The sequence below is a fragment of the Nestor notabilis genome, unplaced genomic scaffold, assembly GCF_000696875.1.
Source record: "Nestor notabilis isolate BGI_N333 unplaced genomic scaffold, ASM69687v1 scaffold19102, whole genome shotgun sequence".
Taxonomy (NCBI): domain Eukaryota; kingdom Metazoa; phylum Chordata; class Aves; order Psittaciformes; family Psittacidae; genus Nestor; species Nestor notabilis.
The window spans coordinates 54,209-77,421 of record NW_009917401.1 but is presented as its reverse complement, the minus strand read 5'-3'; the positions used below and the strand labels follow the sequence as shown (position 1 = coordinate 77,421).

The window sequence follows — 23,213 nt, the reverse complement described above, 5'->3', positions numbered from 1 at the left end:
CCAGAAATTAGCATTTGCACTGTGGCCTGAGGATTTTTTTCTGATACCTTTCCATGAGTTTAAAGAGAGGACAGATAAGGGGAGAACTGAATACAGCTATTTGCACAAAGGATCACATAACTGGTGTAAACAGTGTTGATCAGAGGATTACAGATGAATTAAACAGATAATATTCAAGAATCCAATCTAAAGTAGAATTGAAACAATTTGAGGATGTTACGTTTCATGTCAAATACACTCCAAAGAGGTTCTGCAGATTTCACAGTAATTGTTACTTCCTAGAAAATGTAATAAATAGAATTTGTGTTCTTACAGATATGCAAATAAATTTCATACTTGGCATGTATTATGGTGTTCTGCGGTGCTTCCGTTTTCATGGCCTTGTCCTGAACAAGCTTGAAACTGCACCTCCTAAAAGTAGTGGTTGTGGAAGGCATTAGGAGTCTCTCAAGGCTAGCAAGAAGTAGGCTTTCTCTGTAATCTTCCTTTATCAAAGTTATTAACAAAGCAAACCACTTTCTTTGGCATTGACCTGATTTTACAAGTCTTTACAAATACACTGCAATTTCATTTTAATTTAAAAATTGCTCCCAACCATTTACCATTACTCAGCCATAGCTGGGCTACTATCCAGAATGTAGCATACTGCCGGGAAAATAATTAATCTTAAACTAGAACTTAAATGAGATTGAGGTATTGCATATGTTAGTTTATTACCAGAGCTAACTCAGAAAGAAATAATCTTTACATCTTTGTATATATGTTAGTATCTTCTCTAAACTATAATTTCTTGTTCCACATGAGATTGTAATGTCAAATATTTTCATAAAAAGATATTTCTCTGTAGAAAATGTGAACAAAAAAGAAAACGGAGTCTTTCAGAATGTCAAGAAACTGCATATCCATTCTCATAAGAAAGCTATGTCTTGGTGGCAAAAAGAGGGCTTGAATTAATTTATTGTATGTCAAAGTGGAATCCTGTAACCTTTGGGTTTGATTATAACCATCAAAATATTGGCCATCTGATCATTCTGAGATTACTAAGAAGCTGTTCATTTTCAGAAAGTGCTGAAAATATCCCTCCCTTTTTCTTGAAAATAGTACTATGAGACCTCAAGAGAGATGCCTCAAATTGCAAATAAGTTTTTAAAAGGTGGTTTCTTAGGTTCCATCTGTCAAAGATACCCTTTTTAATGCCAAATGTCTTGGAGTCCACCCATGCAGGACATGTTGTTCTCTATAGAATCCCATTGTTTTCAACAGGATTTTATTAATGAAAAGAAGTCTGCATATTTATAATAATTATTTATAATAATTGATAATAATAATGCTAGTGTAATTGAAATCACTTTGCATTTTCTCTGAGTTAAATCATGTTTCTGAATTACAGTTTGGTTTTGTGACAAACAGAATTTAATCTCAGTTCAGAAAACTGGCTCTGGAAATGAACACAGCTAGTGGCTGAGCATAACCTACCTCTTTTCTTATAGATGTACTTTTGTAACCAGCTTTTTTTTTTTTCTGGCAGATTAGAACCAGTTCATGTCATTAAGAATTAATTATATACGGAGACTTACTAAGTCCATTTCCTCTCAGAAAGGAGAAATATGAATCCAAACATCATATTATTCCATATGCATTTGGTCTCAGTTCTCATGGGACCTGTCAGGTTCTCTTGGAAGTTTAGTGGCTTACAGCAGTTGCAAATTTGAGAAATTCAATTTCTTACTGTTATCTTTTTTTTGAATGAGATAAGAAAGGTTAGGAAAAAAATTCAATTCACAATGAAATAGCAATTATTGTTGTGTTTGGAAAGTCCAAGCTTAAGCCTAAATATACGAATGTAGTTGTGGCAATGTTGGAGGCTTATAAGAATTTCAGACATATAAGATATGAAGAAGAATCACTAACTTCTACTTGTTTTCTGTAGTCCACTTATGTTGATGGTTAGTTTCGAAAGTGTCTGTAACAGAGACCTTTTCTTACAGTTAACCATGTGTTAAAAGAAATATGTTCAAAGGAGATACAGAATAAAATTTTGAAAGTGTCAGAGTCACTCATACTGTTAAGGAGGCTTGGACTAATGCTAGAAGGCAACAGTCAACTGCATCTATACAATTACAAGAGAATGCTGTTCAGCCTTGTAATTTTGTGTGCATTTCTCCCAAATGAATTAAAAATGAAGGATGATTGCAGGATCTTAGTAAGTTATGGAGAACACAGTAAATAACTGATAATGCAACACGAGTGCACATGTCCATGTGATCTGTAAAGGATGCTAAATGAGAATTCTGTGTAGTCAAAGCAGATTGTTACATTGTGCTGTTGTGAAGAAGGGCTATTTTCAGTAGCCTTCTGGGTAAAGTTATGTGCTGTAAAGACAGTCTTCTAGGAAATCAGAGCAACTACAAGGAAAAAAAAAAATTAATTGCTCCCATTAAAAGTGTAAGTTATCTGTCTGAATAAATGCTGCTTGTAAGTTTCTGTGACAGTTCTATATATATATATATATTCACGACTGTTATCCAGTCTTAGTTGCAGTAAAGAAAGCATCTACTTTTGCTATGAAAAAGTTGTTGCCTCATAGCTGTTCTTCAGCATTTTTATGAAAGCAAAAGTGTATCCTTTCATTATTTATTTATTTATAATCAGCTAATAAGTCAGTCTGTACAAAGCTTTCCTTCTTACTGCTCCTATATTCCTATTGTTTAAGAGTAAACTGACAGACTTCTGTGTTCAGCCTCTGCTGCTCTGTTCTGAACATGAGCCATCACACCTGGCCATCTGCCTCTCCTCTGCCAAACTTGCAGTCATGTTAAAGAGTGCATAGTGCACAAAAAGTAATTGCAGTTGTGTATCATGTTTTTCACATATTGAAAATTTTCATATTATTTTCTCTCTAGAGTTTGTTGCCTACTTATTTCACGTGGCTAGCTGCAATCTCTATGAAAATCTGATTAGTTCAGGAATTTTCTCTCTCATTTATCTTGCTGCACCCTCTCCCATAGAGTGAGTAACCGTACAGCTGATGCATTATATACTTTCTTTGCCCAAATGCTCAGGCAAGATTCCCTTGGCAACAGCTTATTAGTAAGCAATTTGTGTTTGAGAAATATTAAGCCCTATTGCTTACCTGAAATCTGCTGGAAAACTGCATGTGCTCATCTTCTCTGGAAATCAATCCATGAGCATGAGTCAGTAGCTTGAGGCAAAACTGGTGGCAGAGTAGAATTTTCCTTTATACAAATTGACAGATATTAATAAAAATATATTTGTTAAAATATATGCCACAAGAATGAGGAGAATTTTGCTAATATAGTGTAAATAGTTTCTGGAGAGTTCTGCAGTTCTGTAATCTTGAATCTTGATGCCTATTTTTTCAACAGCTAGTGTCAGCTGTGAATGTCAGCAGTGAATGACTCCTGCAAACAAATGTCTTAGGTCCTCAGTAGAGATCCCTCCTTTAAGGAGCTCTCTTAAAATGTCTCAAAATTTGCTGGATTTCTAGGTGTAGTAAGAAAGAGACTCTTTTACCAGATTCAAGTAATGTACTAATTTGTTGCTAAGACTGGGTTGTGACTCCTTAAGTGAGTGATTTTGGGAAACTACATATACAGAATCTACTGACTAAGATCTTGGTGGCAGGACTAAGTGAGGAGTACAGTCTGTCACAGAGAATATTTCCTAAGAAAATGTGGCTGGAGCCAGTGATTGCCATGCATAGAATTTAATCTGGGCAGAACCAAATCAAATGAACTTTAGGAAAGGGACTTCCATTAGCAGAAAGATCGAAGAGGTGACCTACAAGATTTTTTTCCACTCTGAATTCATATCACATTATATTTCTCTGCAGAGCTACATAATTCACTTATTAGGAGCTCTGTCATATAAATGGTGAAAAGAAAGTCTCACTTCAACAAGCACGTCCTGATTTTTTTTTCTGATCCTTGCTAATTCTGATATTGACAAACCACAGTAGCAAGGGCTCTGTAACCAGAAGACATTTCCTGAAAATGCGCTCCAGTCAGCTCACCACTTCAGTTTTGTACTTACCTAAATTTTCTTTCCATGAATGTGTAACTTATTTCCATAATATGTGATGCATGGAAAATGTGTTTGGCCAATGTGTTTGTATGCACACATATGACAAGGTAATTGACACAAGTACATATTTTCTGTAGCATTATTTTAAAATCATTACTTTAAAAACATTGATAATATGGTTTTAATATGTTTTTAATATGCATCTATAATCTAAAATAATACGGTTTTAATATGCATCTAGGTCCCCTATAAATAGGGATAAAAATTTTTATTGATCAATTCTGAGATTTATAAACGTAACTCGTAAATTTCAGAATTGCTTTCAAATTACCATGTTGAGTAAATAGGTTTGTCTGTTTCATTATCAATATGGAAATTAGACCTTTTAGGCCATGAAGGGAGCAGTGACAGCAAATGCTTTCTTCTGTAGTCCTGCGCTGTCTCGCCACTGATAGCCTGTTGTAGGCATTAAGTAACCACCTGCTTTGTCAAGTAATGGCCGCCTCCTGATGCCATCCCTGCAGGCAGTTTTTGCAGAAGAAAATACTTTGTCTTCTCATATCCTCAGCTTTGCCTCAGATTGCACGTGCCCTAAGTGGTTTCTATGCAAAATCAGTGTATTTGGGTTTGTTACACCTCCTCTTAGAAGCTTTTTAGCAAGTGCATTTGAGTCCCTCTTAAATCTGAGAGTCTGAAGAGGAGGTAGAAAACTTTTTTTTGGTGCCAGAGCAGGGTGTTAAAATCTTGAATGGAAATTGAAAACATAATGATAACATCGAGAAGTATGAAATAATTCAGTGGATGCAATTTTAAATTAGATTTGACAACAAGACATTATTTATCTGCTCCTAGAGTTTATGTAGCTTGGGTGACCTCTCTTCCATACCTCTTTCTGTCACCCTGCAGGACTCTCTGAGGCCAATGTCATCTGGGGACTTTTGAGTCTTGAAAATGCATTTTCCTTTTTCTAATTCTTGAGCTTTCCAGTAGTTTGAAATTTGGTTTCTTTCTTGCCCTTGGTTTATGTAAGAAAGTCCTCTACCCATCTAAATCAAATTGTATTCCTTAGAAGTTATAGAGATAATGTCATCAAGGAATAGAAAGTAGAGAAACGGAGGAGTGTTTCAGAAATTATGGTTTTGACCATTTGGCAATTTAGTGCACATCAGCTATCATGGTCTTCCTTCTAACTTAATGTTATTCTCATTTAATAGAGTGCAGTTCTTTTATAGGTACATGAGGCTGATGGTGACCCATTTGTCCACCTAGAAGTTATCTCTTTTTTAAGATTAAGTGAAACTCAATAGCTGTTGCAAAGAGCAGCACTTACTTTTTCTTTTTTTTAAATTGGGTAAAAGCAGAAGTGACCTAAAGATGGTATAAGAGCCCTAGGAATCCCAGCGTTTAAATTAGATAGTTGATTTCATTTATTCCATCCCACAGTCATGCTGTCCTGTAATTCTCCAACTGATGCAGGCACTTGCATATGAAGGGAGAACTTCTCTCTGCCCACTTTGAAACCCATAGACCTTGCAGTACTTTCTGTTTTCTTTGCTCTTTAAATACTGACTAGGCATGTACACACTGACTCTGAAAGCAGACTTTTACTCACAGAGAGTATAAATTTAATCTGGCCTTGGTGGGGATAACGAGTGTTCAGTGAAAGTTACGCCCACCATCTGGGGCTGAATCAAGCTGTAACACCACTGGCATTGGGATAGTTATGTAAGGAGTTTAAGTTTGTGTGCATAGTGATGGATGTGTAGGTGTTATTATCCATGGTCTTCAGAGGCCCAGTTGTACTTCCATTGAATTTAGCTGAGGCTTTTTCCCCGCTGTGATAAGAGAGAAGAGTTAGACCCTATTTGGCAACAAGTTTAAGTTGCCCCACTTTACCTTTTAGGTGAAAACTGGTTTACTTCTTTGTTTTCAGTTTGTCTGGATTTTTTGTGGGTTTGTTTTGTTGGGTTTTTTTCAGTAAGTGTGTTTAATACAATGCGTACTCAGTCCAGTTTCTTGATTCTAGAATGAAACCAATGATTATCACTATGGCCTTATTTAAAGAAAAAAAAAAAGATCTACAGATATGTCTTAGGAGATTTCAAGTACAAGTGAACAGTCAAGAATATGAAACAAAGGTAGCTAATCATGAAAATGGCTTATTTTGGGTGTAAGAGTTTAAAAACTTGGAAGAAGGAAAACCCAGACACCCTTTTCATGCAACTTCTGCTAGAACACTTTCCAATCTCACTTTAAGCTCTCAAATTCTCCACGTTTTGTGAATGCCTGAGTGAATTTTCAGGAGTGAATAGTCCATATTTACTGCACAGCTACGAAAGTGTGCTTTAGTACCATTTTGTGGTTCAAATGCCCATTTATAAACATCACTGACCATCTTTCATTGTGAAATGTTGTGTATTAATATTGCCTTTGAAATTACTGGCAAATCTGTTTTTTCATGATAATCAGTCACTTCCAAAGTACAAGGTATAGCATCTAACATATAATTCACTTTAGTGGAGGCAATTATGTTGATTGCAAAATCCATCAGAATACATTGGCTCTAAAAATAAGAGTGTATGTGGCAGTCCATATTTAGCAAATTGAGGTTATTAATCAGACCCTGTTCCTTGCATATCATTCAACCATATGTTTAGCATTTTTCAGCACCCTTGTCAAGGAGTGGCAAGAGCAGGCAGCTCTGCAAGGGAAGGTGAGCAAGAATGAAGGCTGCCAACAGTGCGGGCAGGAGCAATGTCCTCACCAACAAAGTCCCAAGTGTTCAGGAAAGTACAAAGTCAAACCAGGAAGCCAGGGCAGCATTGATAGGTTACAGGGCTGGTTAGAGAGGTGTCTACAATGTAACTCTAGCTGGGACCAGGGAAAGTAGCTGGGCTTAAGCACAGCTCCTGGGCTCAGGAGGCCCCAGTGGAGACCCTGGGTGGGTTGGTCAGGGCAACTACAGCTCCTTCATGTACTGAGGGCTCATTACTCTTCTTTGAGATGGAAACTCACTGACATCCTACCCAGATGCGCAAGGTCAGGCTACTGGACACACAGTTATTTCACATATGTTTTGATGTGGAAAATGAGTAGTACCTGTAAAAGATGGGAGTATCTGTTTTTCAGATCTTATTGCTTTAAGAGTCACAAGAATAAAACTTCATTTCTCTGTGCCTCCAAATGTTCTGGCTGAAAATGAGTTTCACATTCTTGCTTTCCCACATGCAAATGAATTTTGTTACAAGCAAGCCAAAGAATATGGTAACGAGAGTGTGAACTGGTGAACTCCAATTCCTGAGCTGCTGCCAGCAGCTCTTAAATAGATCTTCAAACATGCACTTCTATAATAAGGATGTAATAGTTAGCACATAGCAATGTCAGTAGATTGAGTCAAAGAGTAGGAATGACCTTCGGGACTATTTTCTTCTACACTAGTAGATATGATGTGTTTCCCAAATAACTAAATCTTGCATGGGTATATTCTGCCTTGTCCACACTGGCACATGGAAACATTTCTGACATAAAGAAACCAAGATACAGGTATTATAACCTTTAGTCTCCTGAAGGGGAGAGGATCTGGATATTTCAGAGAAAAAACAGTCTGAGGGATGAACGTGACTTTTTGAGTATTGGCTAAGATTTGCTCGTAATGAAGAACAAACATTCTTACGCAGACTATTTGCTATGGAATTGGAGCAAAAAGGGTCATTAGAAGAACCCTGCAGGGAAAATACTGCAGTAGAGTCACACAGTGAAGACAAGAGTTTTCTTAAACACAGTATTAGATTAATAGTGTTGCAGGCTAATTCCTCTCTCCTGCTCCTGGTGTCCCAGTGGGTTTTTTTGCCAGTGTTGAGAACTCTGTGATCTAAAGATGCTTTTTTGTTAAAACCTATCCTGACAGGTAGATTCTAAGAAAAAAAACAAACAAACAAACCAAAAAAAACATCCCAAACCAAAACCCTGCAGCAACAGTTTTTGTTGGAGGTAGCAGGAGATGCTAATCCTGCAATGGACTCAAAGAAGTGCTAAACTAACTAGTGGTGCCTATACAGGGACCATGAGAATGTGATTGACAAGGGTTTGATTAAGTGCAGAGAACAGGGAGTTTGTTTTGTTCCTTTTCAGATAGTATCAGACTGGTTGTACTAGACAAAATTTGACCCCTGCAATTCCCAGAACTGTCTACATATTTCTATTAAATATGTATTTTAGTGCTGATATTTTCAAGGGGTTTAGGGACTTTTTTCACTTGTTCAATGAAATAACCTGTTTTCAAGGAAAAGACAGGAAAATGCTTCACTGTGAAAGGAGCTAAATGACAAAGACTATCCCTCTCCTCAGTATTCTCTGAACACTGTACTGATTGTGGATGCAACCTGGGTACAAAGGGTTCAGAATTCATCCCATTATCTTTTGGTGACATTTCAGCATGTGTGCCAATGCATTAGCATAAGTGTATACTAATATTACAGTGCATGGACACGGAGGCTATAGAAACTGCTTGTCTGCTATATTTGGTGTGTGACATGGATTTGTATCTGTATTTGTAGATTTCGTAGACACAGAAATTCGTTTGGAAACAGAGGGGATATGGGAATGCAGAGAATAGAGAAAGACATTATGGCTTCTTATGGGAGTGAAAAGTGAAGAAGTATAAAAGATAATAGACCAGCTAACACACACAAAATGAGAGAGGAAAAAAAGATGTTTAAATAATTTCATTTTACAACACCTGTAACTGCAGCTGGAGTTATTAGAAGTGCTTGTCATCAGTTCCATTGAAATAGCATCCACTGGAGGGGGGTTGAATGTATTTGCAGGTGACTTGTTTCCACGGAGTTGTAAAATATAATGCTTTGACTGCCTTAAAAATCAAAGATAGATAGATAGATAGATAAGATGAGCACCTCCTTCTTCCTACTGATTGCAAGAGCTAGGTTCCTATGTGAAATTATTTCTCTTTGCTCCTGTATTGGACAAGCTGGCAGTCAGGAAACAGGAACATTCCTAGGCACAACCAGTAGATATGTGCTCTTTTTGCTGATAGTAGACACCACAGATAAGTTAAAGTTTTTTTACCTGGTCTGATCAAAAGATTCCTCCATCTGACACATGAGAATGTGCTCTGAAGTGGGTAAATATTGCACCAAAAGGAATTGCACTGCACTCATTGTCTTACTGGTGGGGGAAGCTGTACAGTATTCAAAGTTGATGTGAAGAATTTGTTGCTAAATGAAGTCTATTGGAAATGTATCTCATTCAAAGGTAATGGAGTACATAAAGAATTCACGATCAAGCAACATGATGTAAACCACTGTGCTGTTTATGTAGTCTCAAATTTCATTTTCATTCCTGAATACTTTCAGTATTTAGCTGTCAGTATTCCATTTTATTAGTTAAAATTCTGCTCTGTCTGAATGAGGTGGAGGCAGAACAGATCTGCTGAAGGATTTTGAATCTAGAAAATAAATGAAATAATATTTTTTCTCATTATATCTAATACATGATACACTTCCTCATTTTTTGGTCTCACATTATTTTCTGTTTTAAATATTGCTTATTGCAGACTAATCTGTGTGAGACTTGAGTTTTATCTGGAATGAATTTTTAGCTAAACAGGTTGAAATTTTGTGATTTCTAAATATGAAGTAAAAATAAATAAAACCATGTATAAACATTCTTAAAAAATATTTGACTGATATAGCAGCAGCTCCTTATAAAACTCTTACACATTATGAGTTATAAACACAGAGTTTAAAAAATGGTTTTGCCTTTCTTTTTTAATGTGCCTGTTCCCTAGCCATTAAACAACCTCATCCTAAGTATCTCATGCAGTTTGTATGTGATGTCTGTTGCATAAAGCAGATTCATTATTTATTCATTATTTAATCAATCTCTGTATCTGACCCATCAGTTTACTTACAATACTTTTTGGAATAGAGGGAGAAATCAAAACAGAAATAGTTAACAGTAAACTAGAGATGAAGCCTTTAGATTTCTGCTCTGCTGTGTTTATGAGGTAGTAGCAAATTCTGTGTTCTTTCATTCTGTTCCAGCTGTTTACCTCTGCAAGCGGACAATGCAAAACAAAGCAAGGCTAGAGCTAGCAGACTATGAAGCTGTAAGTACCTGGTGAAAAGTGAATTTCTTTGCTGGGCCTAATGAGCATGTGAAATAATGTTAAGAGCTATAGGTATTATGTGTGAAATTTATTTGGGGTTTTGCCACTTTTGCCAGCATGTGGGTCACAAATGATGTTTGAGGGACTCTAGTGAAGGCTAACTGGGCAAAAGTTGAGGTTTTGCTCATCTCTAATATTACTCTGCACAGTTCACCATGACAGAATCAGAAATAACTGTTCATGCACCCAGATACACCACAGGTGTTTGAAAGCAGTTGCACTCTACACTGTAAGGTCTGAATGAAGGATCTCTGGCAACATTTGCAAAAGCACTTGGTGGTTGTATGTATATGAATCTCATTCTTTAAAGTGATGCTGAGGCTTGAACCCTTATCCCATCAGTTAAATGAGAGGCAAAGAAGGTCAGACTAGAGACACTTCCCACTCCCTGAAACTTCCGCTGTGCCCCAGGCAGGTAAGATAATTTGGGCCAGGAAGAGCCTGAAAAAGTGGGAGTTTGATTAACAGATGAGGATGGCACTTGCTAAGGAGAGAGATGTCTTGCATTCCATCTCTATCCCCCCAAAAGTGCTTGAATTTTTCATGAAAATGTCAACATAAAATTCATGAACAGCCCTGGCTCTGTGCTGAAAGCTGTCCAGCTGTGCTGCTGTGACATGATAGCAGGATAGTCAGCCAGGCATCTCAACATGCTAAATACTCCAGCCGCAGCACCCTGCTGGCACACTTTATTGCTTCTTCTGGCACAAGCTTGCTTTTCAGTGTACTGCACTGCAGGGTATCCATAATTCTATATTTGCATGTCTTAGAAAATTCACCTCCGGTATACAATCCATGAGAGCCTTTACTGGTATTGACAAGATCTCCAGAAAAAGTCTTCTCTCTCTGTGGTCTTTATTGTCAGTAAATATGCCATAGGGATACATTTGCAATGTATAGAAATAGCAATGCTTTTTGTTAGGAAGTTTACAGGCTATTTTTCACTTAGTCTCAGTAAAAGCAGTGCACAAAGGTGACTGGGGTCTTCTTGGAGGAAGATAACCTCAGCCTTCTCCGTGCTAACAGACTGCATACTGCTACTATTTAAACTGGGGGGAGATTGAAGAAGCTTTGTTACAGACAGTGAGGCTGTTCCAGCATCACTGAAGGAAAGAATTTTGCTAAGATTTTACAAATCTTCTTCCTGTTCTCAATAGTAGGCTGCAGGATATATTCATTTCTTTACAGTAGTGAAAAACTATAGTCTGCGTTTTTAAAAAATGAGGATAGCCGTGGAGGTCTTGGAAGATTCCCATGCTACCAAAATATTGATAGCTTCTTATGTTTGTATTTGAAATAAATTGATAGGCAGCCAGTGTTGTTCAGTATAACCATTTGTGCAGATGAGTGATGGGAATTGTCCTGTGGATCATACAGTATGGAAAGTACTGCTGTTTTCTACTGCTGTTAATAGGTACTTTCAAAACAAGAATGTTTCTTTGTATTACTACAAAATTACTCCACCAGCACCCAGGAAATAAAAATGCTTCAGAAATCCTGTGTTATGCTGATGGTTTTATCCACCCTTGTCATCAGTTTCAAAACTGAAATAGTCGGGACATGAAAAAATAGATAGATCTAGTATTCCATCCTATTTGGTATCAAGCAAGGACTTTATATTGGATAAGTAAGGTCCATTTGCACTTACAGAGGTATCATGACTTAAATTACACCTTGGAGGGAATGAGAGGTAGAGGAAAAGATAAGCTAAAAGCTCTAAAATAGTAAATAACTTTCAACCTAACCCACTAAAATTGTGATGTATTTTCAGGAGAGTTTGGCCAGGCTACAGCGAGCATTTGCTCGGAAATGGGAGTTTATTTTTATGCAAGCTGAAGCACAAGCAAAGTAAGTTCCTTTGAAGACGAGGAATTTTGGGTTTGCATGCTTTTTGAGGGGGAAAGGAAGGGAAAAGCAATTGGGCACTTCATATGCTTAAAATTACTGTCATTAACACTATTTCTTTTAAATATTCCTGTAACATTGACAGAGTTGACAAGAAGAGAGACAAGATAGAGAGGAAGATCCTTGACAGCCAGGAGCGAGCATTCTGGGATGTGCACCGGCCGGTGGTGAGTGATGGAGAGGCTGCTCTGCCTGTGAGCAGGGCCACTGATAAATGTCAGCCTCTATGGAGCATTGGGGTAGCCTGGAAACAAGTTTTTACTGTAGGGCTGAGGGTTGGGGTCTGTCTTCCTTTTTGCAACATCTGGTGTTTTTACCATTCTGCTACTGAAGACTGCAGCTGTGTGTAGACTCCATTTGGAGTTTTCAGTGAATACGTTTTTTGTGTCTGATTTTTTAAATCAGAAGATACCTGTCTTTGATTATTGCCATCTCAAAGGTTTCCAAAGGTATGAGTCACACAACCAAAATTATCAGCATAGCTAAAAATACTTTTAAAAACATCTGTCTTTTGTTTTGCTTTGTTTTTTTAATCTGCTTTTTTGCTTGCCAAGCCTTTCAACTTCACTCTGGCCATATTTTCAATCGATTTTTGATGTACATAGAAGTTAGATAATGTTGGATTTGAGCTGTGGGAGTCATGCACTGTCTAAACAAGATTTGTTCAAGTTCCTTGTCAAAGTCCATCTGAAACAAAATAAAAAAAATATAAAAGGTCTTGCATAATCAACTTTGGGACCTAAAACTCTGAGAAAGAATGTCAAATGTCACAAAACTTCTACAAGAACTCGACAATCACACTTTTCTGCTTTACTACAGAATTATGGGTATTTCTCTTACCTAGAATTAAGTTTTCATTTTCTGTGTACAGAGCTTAGTATCATTAACAGTGAAACCATGTGTGGATTATATTGTCCACTGTGACATTGGGAAAAGACACTTAACTAAAACTGACTGTTCTGGGAAAGTAAAGTTAGGTGATGATACCTGTAGAAGAGGTGAATACAGTGACAAAGTTTTAAACAAAATGTAATAAGCTTGGACACAAACAGCTTGTATTTGTGACCATGAAAGTTAAAGAGCAGTAGAAGAAATGGATTTGTAGGCAGGATTTAGAATGTCAGGTAGATAAAGTCATTTGAAGTGAAAGATTAAAACCACCAGCATTAGATGCAAGAAGGCTGGGACATTGTTGTCTAGTCAGTGGCATAAAATAAGGAAGGAGGACACAAAACAATTTACCATCTGATGTTGATGGAAGCTACATATAGAATAAATACAGAAAGTTTCTTTGGACCCTGGAACTTTAAAGGCGCAGACAGCTTCTATATTCACTGCAGAAATGGATCTGAAGGGTTTGAATCTGGGAAGGAGATACTATTTCCACGTTTGGAACAGAAGATGAATTGCTGAAGTTTCAAGTTAAGATATAGGCAGACAATAACAAGAGAACATAATGGGAACAGGACAAGAGGCAATTGAATCTGATTAAGAGCTTTCGTTGAACTGTGGATAAATCTGCCTGAGCACATGTTTTAATCTGGCTGTAGGCATAGCTAGGAAATATCAGAGGCAAAAGACTGGCTTAGAGTAAGCAGTGTAGGCTCCTGACTTTAGGAAGATGTAAATAGAAGAATGGAGAGGTTCATACTTTGCCTAACCAGCTCCTCTCACTAGTTAGTGAAATACTTGTTTTGAGAACATTGTTATGAATTTACTGTCACAGTAAAAGCTAGAAGTTCTATTAAAACGAATAAGAGAGGAACAGGCTGAAAAGAAGATGGTGATGCTAGAACTAATTACAATTTCTAATTTTTTTTGAAGCCCCCCAAAACTCACAGATAGGTTGCTTTTGCGAGGAAGCTAACAATTTTGATAACTCACTGGTCAGTTTTCTTTCCAATATTTTTAATTGCAGTTTAACTATGTATTTAATTTTCTTTTGTTTGATGTCTATTTTAGTGTAATGTGAAGTATAATCTCAGTCATTTCTGTAATTTCCAGTTCCTGCTTTATGCAGAAAGATCTTAGCTTGCAGCTAGGAGCATTTATGGGTTCAAACTTAAACAGGGGAAGTTTAGATTAGATCTGAGGAAGAAGTTCTTTACAGCGAGGGTGGTGAGGCACTGGAATGGGTTGGCCAAGGAAGCTGTGAATGCTCCAACCCTGGCAGTGTTCAAGGCCAGGTTGGACAGAGCCTTGGGCGACATAGTTTAGTGTGTGGTGTCCCTGCTCATGGCAGGGGGGGTGGAACTAGATGATCTTAAGGTCCTTTCCAACCCTAACTATTCTATGATTCTATGATTCTAAAGTCCACACCATTATTTCTAAGGTATAGCCAGTACCTAACATAACTCAGATTATTCACATATATTCACATACATTCACATATATTCATGCATTTCCCTTTTTGATGGCAGAGTAAACATGTCTTGTAAGACTTCCTTTTCTTTCCACCTGCCTAGAAAGTGTATAATTTTCACAGTTTTGAAACTTTGTATCAATAACTGAGTATGGAAATGGGTGAAAATTGGTTAGGAGGATTAGCACATTAGTCAAAAAGCAGTAACAAATTGGGCTAAATTGGGAAAGTCATTTCCTTCCAGGCAAAAGAAATTAAGAAGCTGCTCTTGTTTGAAAAGAAATGTCATGCTTCTGATTAAAGTCTTCATAAAAGAACTCAGAGCTTTCCTGAATTATTATGTCTGTTTAAACCTCCTTAAAATCTTACACGTTTAAAAGGGACAAACAGGTACTAAACCAGTAAATCCCCTGAAACATTCTGAAATCCACATTAAATACAGTAGGAGCAGAGTAGCTGTGGCTTGCTGTAAAATTAGCTCTTAGATAATCAGCAAGGACAGCTGATATCTTGCTGCTGCAAACAATTCAGTTTTCTTTCTGAGTTACACATTAATGTAATTTGAATGAACTCCATAATAAAGGCCTGTTTGGTACTTGAGATTCAGATTAATTCAGAAGATAATGAGGGAAATATCCTTTTCTCCTGAAAGTCAGCTGTATACTTCCTAAGAAGCTGAAAAAACCTTTTTTATCCAATGCCTCTGACCTTTGTTATCATTTAGAATGTATTGCAGTTATATTTAGCAGGTTTGTGTGCAGTTGTTTTTAAAAGGAAGACAGGAAATTTGCAACAGTTTTCTAAGATGTGCTAGGAAGCTACACTGGTGTGTCCTTCTCTTTGGAGCTGGCTATGGTTTAGTTATATTGAGATTTAATACAGTATGCACCTGGGGAGGTTTAGATTGGATGTTGGGAAACATTCCTTCACCGAGAGGGTGATCAGGCATTAGAACAGGCTTCCCAGGGAAGTGGTGGAATCACTGACCCTGTAAGTGTTCAAAAACCATGTAGATGAGGCCCTCAGTGACATGGTCTAGTGGTGGTCTTGGCAGTCCTGGGATAATGGTTGGATTGATGATATTAAAGGTCTTTTCCAACCTAGCAGATTCTATGATTCTATAAGCATGAGCAGTGTGTGATTGAGTTCTTCCGTTCTGCTATGTGTAGCTTGGTTAAACCTGATCCACAGGACTGAAAAACAAAACCAGTATTTGTGTGATTTAATACAGTAAGACAAAGTATCCAGGGTGTATATGTTTGGTAAGGACAGCAAAAATATTAAGGGCAAATGTGGTTTTCAGATAATTCACTGATGATGTAAAATTCAGAAATACGTATGATTTCTGGGTTTGGGAGTTTCATAACATTGTTTCCTAGTAGCAAACTAGGAAAACAGTAATTTTAAAATTTTAAACCTTGTCACACATCCCACACCTTTTGCTTCTCTCTCCATTAATTTATTTATTTTTTTTTTTATAAATTAGATTCTATCTCAGTTAATCTCACTTTCTCTGTTTGTATTTTTAAATTCTATTTTATGTGGTCTGAACATGACTGTCAGCATCTGAGCCAGTAAGTAATATTACCAGGTGTCAGGGTCATGCAGTGCATACCTGTGGTTACTTGTTCTTGGTTTTTTTCTTTTTTTTTTCATTGCATTTGTTTTTAATGACTTTTCCATCCTGTCTTTCACGATCAGCCTCAAAGACTCGGCAAGAGACTGAATTTAACTTGGCTAAGGTGGTACAATCTTCCATTTCACTCTTTGTCTGCTACAAATCCCAGACTTTTCTAGGCCAGTCATTTCTTTATCCAGAGAGCACTTATGTCTGCTTTATCATGCTATTTTCAGAAAGTTTTTAAGCATCTCTTGGAAATGAATGTGAACCATGCCATCCAGCTTCTCTAGTGATTTATCCATGTACAATTTGCATGTCTTCTATTGCGCCTATATATCCTTACAAGACAGTTACCTCTCCAGCAGGCAGGGAGTGCAGCCTGGTAGCATTTGTCAGCCTCAGATAATTGCACTTCTGGTAATGAACAAAGCCTTGTACAGTGTTTTATTTTCAGAAAATGGTTATAATATTTATGATCCGTAATCCAATCTGTTTCAGGCAGATATTTATAAACTTTGTAGCTAGCCTGCTAACTATGACCTTCATGGAAGAATTTGTACTCACATTACTTAGCATTGTTACTTAGTCTGATGCTTGAGTAAGGGTAGGACAGATGGGGAAAAGGAATCCAGCTTTCTTGCAGCAGTGCAACAAACTGAGAGTGCTCAAGTTAAAACTGAGGATTCTGAAGAGGTCAGAAATTGTGAAATAGCTAACTGCTGAGACAGTAGAAGGACACAAAAAAATGAGAAGACTTTATAGTTTCTAGTATGACTGAGTTCTGGTAACAACTAGGAAAATTAGCTGAAGTACTAAGGATAAATAATTTTTTGAATAAGCACAATATTTATACATTATTTTTCTTTCTGTGTCAATTAAATTTGCCGCTTTAATCCAAAGCAGTCTGTGAAGGATCTCCTATGAGTTAAAAGGCAGATAATCAAATTTCTAAATGTCACCTATATTTGCCATCAACATTTTCAGAGAAGCGTGGTCAGACTTTCCTGTTGTCACTTCTTTCAAGTGTATAATCTAAATTTGTCTGTATGGAATCCATAAAACAGCAATTGCCTGCATTTTGGGGTGAAAAAAAAGAGAAAATAGTAACTCTGAGTATTTAGCATAGAGGGAACAAAGCAGATGAATTTAACAGGTTTCCTTATGCAGCAGTGTTACAAATACTAGAATCTTCACATGCACAAAAATCACATTAATACAGCCTTAATTAAAATTAATACTACTGAAGCATCACTTGAATAAATACAATGGATCTAATTTCTGTACAGTAATTTCTGGTTCTGAAAACCAGTAACTACAAAGCTATAATACTCTATTGTAAATGAAGAATAATTAGAAATTAAATTAACTTTCAAAAAGAATTAAGCATATAACTTTCATGTAGTACTATATTCTTCAGTACAGCTTCTAGTTTAGTTTCATATGACTTGTCTTAAAAAATTTAATTTCAACATCTTTTCATATGCATTTTGCATATTATGTGTTTCTCTAACACAGAGACCACTAAAAGAATTTTTTTTTTTTAAACGATATTATAAAATCCTGTTATCACGAGCTGAAAGCCCAGCTTTGTGCTGGATCTGTCCTTAAACAAGCAAGAATGTGAGAATGTGAGAATCCCTGTCAAGATTCAAGATGCTCTATCTCCTATGGATTAATATTATGGTTTAATTGACTAGTGTTATATTCCTTGAAAATTTCTCTGTATCATTTTTTTGCATGTTCCAAGCAAGTCCTTGGTTTGAACAACCACTGGAATTCCTTGTGTGTCTGATATTACTCAGGGAAAAGATTTGAGCGGTAGTTTGAGATGACAAATAAGTATAAACAGGGAACTGGTAGAGGGTAGGTCTTTTTATTTTTTTTCTTTTTTTGAAAGTCTTTGAAATTCTAAGCAAACTTAAGTTTCATGCTAAATGGGACTTCCCATCTCTTAGTTTGAAAACTATTCGAGTTTTACCATGCAAATGTAATTAAAGCTTGATCAGACTAATTGATCAACTGCCTCTCCGTGGTCTGATGGTCTCTCAACCTCATTTGTCTTGTCTAAACAAAAGAAAAAACTTTAATCCATTAATCGTACTCCTTACTATGTTTTAATTAAGTCCACTGCAGAACAACAGTGGAACTACTGCTACTTTGATAGTACTTGAATGATCTTCAAATAAATCCTTGAATAAAGCATTTATTGATTTTACTAACTGGTACAAATTGCAAGCTTTCTCTCCTTCATGTGGGGCTGACTATAGTGGGTTTAACTTACTCTTAACTGCTTATGCCTTTCACTGCAGTTGCCAAGAAGTCGTTATTTCTGCATCAGTATATTTCTAGTGGATGCCACAGTCAGATTTATTGTTTGTTCATTTCTATATTTGTTTCATTTCTATATCATAATATAAAATTCTGGAATTTTATCTCTGTTCTTTAGTAAGTAAAAATGAAATTAGTTAATGAGGACATGTATTGAGCATTTAAAATCATTCTGCTGTTTGTATAATTCTCTATTAAAACCTTCAACACAAGAGAACACTTAATCCTAACAAAGCTTTTGTTCATTCTTATGAATTAAAAGAATCCCTTCCTTTGAAGAAAGCAATTCAATAAGAATTTGCATTCAACATTCTGTAGCCTGAAAAACAAGTTCAATAAATGAATAAAAATAAAAAAAAAAAAAGAAAAGTTCTGTTTACTTCTTTAAAAGCCAATAGGTTATAGATCATTATCAGTTGATATAGACAGGTTTTAGCAGTTAAGCTGTGTATGGCTAATGCATTTCCATTATACCACTATACTGACTGTAGATCACTATATCCAGGGATATTTGCAGCATATTGTTAAATGTATCACAAATTTAGAAATGGATTGATATTAAGGAATATAACCAAATTTGAGGCTATTCTGTGCAAGTCCAGTTCCAAGATGTATTCACTTATTTCAGCGTCACACTGAATAAATACATTGTAATTATTTACCTGTCTTGTGTTCCATAAAGGTAGTATTTAGTAGCATAATGCATCTCTTTTTGTATACATAATAAAAAGGCTGTAGAAAATATCTAATGGTTTAGTAGAACAAGTGGGTTTTAATAATATTTCCTTGATTATCTGCCAAATTTGTGAGGCATCTGGGAATGAAATCTAAAACATGCTGCTACAGAATTTATACTTGAGAACAATCTTGGGATTTGCTTCCTACTCATTAAATATGATTTATAGCTGTTAATTGAAAGGTATAGTTGTACTTCCCAGATAAGCTAATTTCTAACAGAAGAGAAGCTAGAAAAATCATGCACTAATTTTAGAGAAGTTTTGTCTGCAGTTCTAGGAAGGTGAAAACTCAATAGAAGCTGCATACAAAGTCATCATCAAACTTACCTATTTATTACAATTTATATATGAATTTACCATGGCCATAATGAACTGTAATCCAAATATTTGTCTTTCTGTGTTTGCTTCTTATTGGACCTGTAATGGAAGTGGGACCTGTGTAAAAGAAGTGTAATATAATTGCAGGTATTAGAAGTCCAGTCACAGTGCATGTGTGTCAGTCACACACCTGAATCAAAAAAGTCATGTTTCCAAAGACATAGTTGTGCTAAAAGTAATTGTGCAGAAGATGGAAATATGTTACCATTAAAAAAAAAAGCACAAAACAACCGGAAGGAAGTGGCTTCTCTAGCCCAGTGCCTGTAAGTACTGGTTTTGTTTTACTGCCTTGGGCAGTGTCGCAGAGGCCAGTGAGATCCCCCCTAGAAGCAGTTTCAATACATAATTGCAGGTTCTGGCAACTATGGCTACTGGTTTTATTTTTAACTCAGTTAAGGTTGATTTAGTTATAAAGTGAGCTACATTTTAAGCAGCTTTCAGGTCCTATCAGACAACCACCAGAAAAACAATTTTGTGAAATTTGTAAAGGGTTAGAAATGTGCTGCCCTCCTTTGACCGAACCTTAAGATAACAGCTGTTTTTTCAAGTCCTGGTAAAACAGCTGACCACTTGTACTCAGCATATTTGAACTTTTTCTCTGAAACTTTCTGTTGCACAAGCAAAATTGTTATTTGTGCAGCTCTTCCACTGCAAAGCCTTTTTGCTCATTGACCCTGAAGTGTATAAAATGAAGTAAAACCCCAAAATAGCCAAATAATCTATACCTAAACCTCAAATTTCCTTATAAGCCTTACAAGATTCTTCACACTCCAATGACATCCACCTCTGGGAGATGAAAAATTGGTGCATTGCAGGAGGATATAGCTGGGGTTTTTGTTTGTGAGAGCCTCAGTTTTAGCCATTACTGATAACTTACTCAGTATAGGATTTTAATGTGTCCTTTGATGCTAGATTTTGTATGAGAAAAAATAAAAAATGTTCCCACATAATCAGATTGAAACTGGGTATTCCTCCAGCTAATAAGTCCTTCGGTTTTTTCCAGCTGAGTACCACTGGAGTTTTTTTCTTTGCCTCATTTCTTTTTTGTAAACTTTCATGCTATTATTCTCATTATTTTAAAACATGCACCATTCAGCTAGCTGCACTGAAATATAAACCTACAAATAAAAATGAAATCTGGTATTCTGCTTATCCTTCACTGTCTAATTAGCTTCATTTTCCTGCTTCAGAAGTGAGTATGTGAACATTGAGTGTTGAGGATTAGAAGACTCCTTTTTCTCAAAAAATGACAGAAATAGCAACAATGACAGAAATAGCAGACTAGGTTGTTGCAGAAGGCAACATTAACATTTGACACACAGAAAACTTAAAGTTTTCTATATTTGTGATAGTCTGCTATTACAAATAATGTAAAAGACAGCTTTCAATCTCTGCCTTGTCTTTATGTTGGACAGGTTGGACAGGGCTTTGAGCAACCTGATCTACTGGGAGATGTTCCTGCCTATGGCAGGGGGGTGGAACTAGATGATCTTTAAGGTCCCTTCGAACTCAAACCATCCTATGATTCTGTGTTTGTGTGTCTGACTTTATTTCTTCCAATTGGAAGTGAAGATCTATCCTGCTTGTACCCATGACCATGATTTAAATTTATTGTGCTTAAATTTTGAAAGCCCAGAGATCTTGAATTTTAGTATTTTGCAGTTAAACTTAACAAGTTAGCCCATGCTTGCAAAACAAATATAAAGGTCTATTTCTAGCGTATTGACAGTGCAATGCAATGAAATGATGAAAGATATGTGAATCAATCTGCCTAAATATTTACTGCTTTAATGCACCTTGAATTTATGGGTGTGCATATTGAAATGAGGTAATTATTTTAAATAGCACCTGCGTGTTTTTAGCTAAAGAAGCTGTGAAATTACATTTCCTTAGATCATCATTAGGTTCATTTATATGCACCACAGGCTGCCAGAGGGCAGAGGCAACAGTAAAGCAGCAAATATCAGACTTGGCTTTCCATTCTGCTGTTATGGGGAAGGGAAGGCAGGGTGATGAATTTCACGCTGCCGTGAATTGGAGTGTTCTGTAAAGTTGATTGTTTTAATTTCAGTCTCTGCAGCTTGTGAAGATCATAGGCTGTGCCTGAGAAATGTAGACTGAGAGGGACCTCTGGATGTCCTCTAGTCCAACCTCCTGCTTAAAGCAGTGCTAACTTCTAAGTTGAATAAGATTGTGCAGGCCCTTGGTTAAACAAACTTTGAAAATCACCAGGGATGGAGATTCCACACCCTCTCTTAAGCAACTTCTACCTTTTATTCTGAAGAATATTTCTTTGTAGCTAATTGAAATTTCCTTTATGGCAATTTCTGACTATTGCCCTCCTGTCCTTTCGTGGTGCATCTCTGGAACAGATCTAGCTCTGCAAGCCCACTTTGAGCAGCAGAAGAGAACAGTTGTCGCTCCTCTTTTGCAAGCAGAAGAAAGTCTTTTCCTTCACTGGAATTTTCCATTTTGAATATATTTCTTACGTAGTTTGTGGGGCCCAAAACTAGTCTTGGTATTCTAGATGTATCCTCATTATGCCAAGCAGAAAGAAATAACCACTTCTTTTGCCTGCTGGCTGTGCAATTGCTAGTACAGCTGGGTATGTGGTTTGTCTGCATTGCTGCAAGGACATACTGCTGACTCATGTTCAGCTTCTCCCTCAGATCATTTTCTGCAGAGCAGCAATATAGACAGACAGTTCCTAGCCTATTGCAATCTATGAGCTTATTCCCTCCCACATACATGGGTGTATTTGTGTCAGATACAAAAAAAAACTTCTGGTTATTGTGGCTTAAATAAATTCACAGTTAAATTGCAATATGCTTTAAGAAAGAAAAAAACACCAAACTTAAACTGATGTCACTGTAAACATGAATTTACTTTCTGTTGAGGATTTCACACTTACTAGAATTACAAATACATCATACCAAAGAGATTTTTTCACAAAAAGGTATTGACAGCAACTGATGTTGGCTATGTGGCCAGGCAATAAAAGGGGCCCTTGGAGTGTGCAACTTTGTACAGCAAACAGACAATAAATATTAGGTATTCTGCACTATTTGGGTGGAAATGTACCATGGCAAAGCATCCCATTTGATGTAAAAAACAAATTCTTCCAAAGAGTTGCTACAGGTATCAAAAAATTAATTCACTGTTAGCACTGTTACAAGTGCTTAATTCATTCATTCGTTCACTGTTGCCACAGTTATCAGGGAAAGATTATGAATATCAAGTGGATTTTTTTAAGGAAACATTCTCTCAGGTTCTTGTTGTTTTTAAATGTTGGCTGTAGCCAGATCCAAGCATGTAAGTTCTTGGACCACCACTGGTTGCAGAACAGGCTTTCTTCTTCCTCTGTGTTTCTTGGCGGAATCCTATCATGCAGCCTTCTAGCAAGCATCACCAGAAAGTTGTGCTGCTTGGAATTCAGACTAATGTGATTATCCAATAATCGAAGTAGCAATTAAAAAATATTCTATGTGTGGGTTTTCATATTATTTATCTGCATCCATTTATCTCAGCAGTGAATTAATCATAACTGGACTGACATGTCCTTTGCTGTAAATTAATACAATGGCATTTGTACTTTGAGATAAGAGCATGCTAACAGATGGATGAAAAGAAACTAAGTTTCTTTTGAATATA

General features: G+C 36.6%; 1 protein-coding gene across 1 annotated transcript in view; it reads left to right on the top strand.

The window, feature by feature from the left end:
• RGS7 (regulator of G-protein signaling 7) overlaps positions 1-23,213 on the top strand; it is a gene marked incomplete at its 5' end in the record, with an annotated part of 124,613 nt that overhangs the window by 71,389 nt on the left and 30,011 nt on the right. The window contains 3 exons of the mRNA XM_010009216.1: positions 10,107-10,171; positions 12,003-12,079; positions 12,222-12,303. Coding sequence (XP_010007518.1) covers positions 10,107-10,171; positions 12,003-12,079; positions 12,222-12,303 — 224 coding nt within the window. The remainder of the gene's footprint in view (positions 1-10,106; positions 10,172-12,002; positions 12,080-12,221; positions 12,304-23,213) is intronic.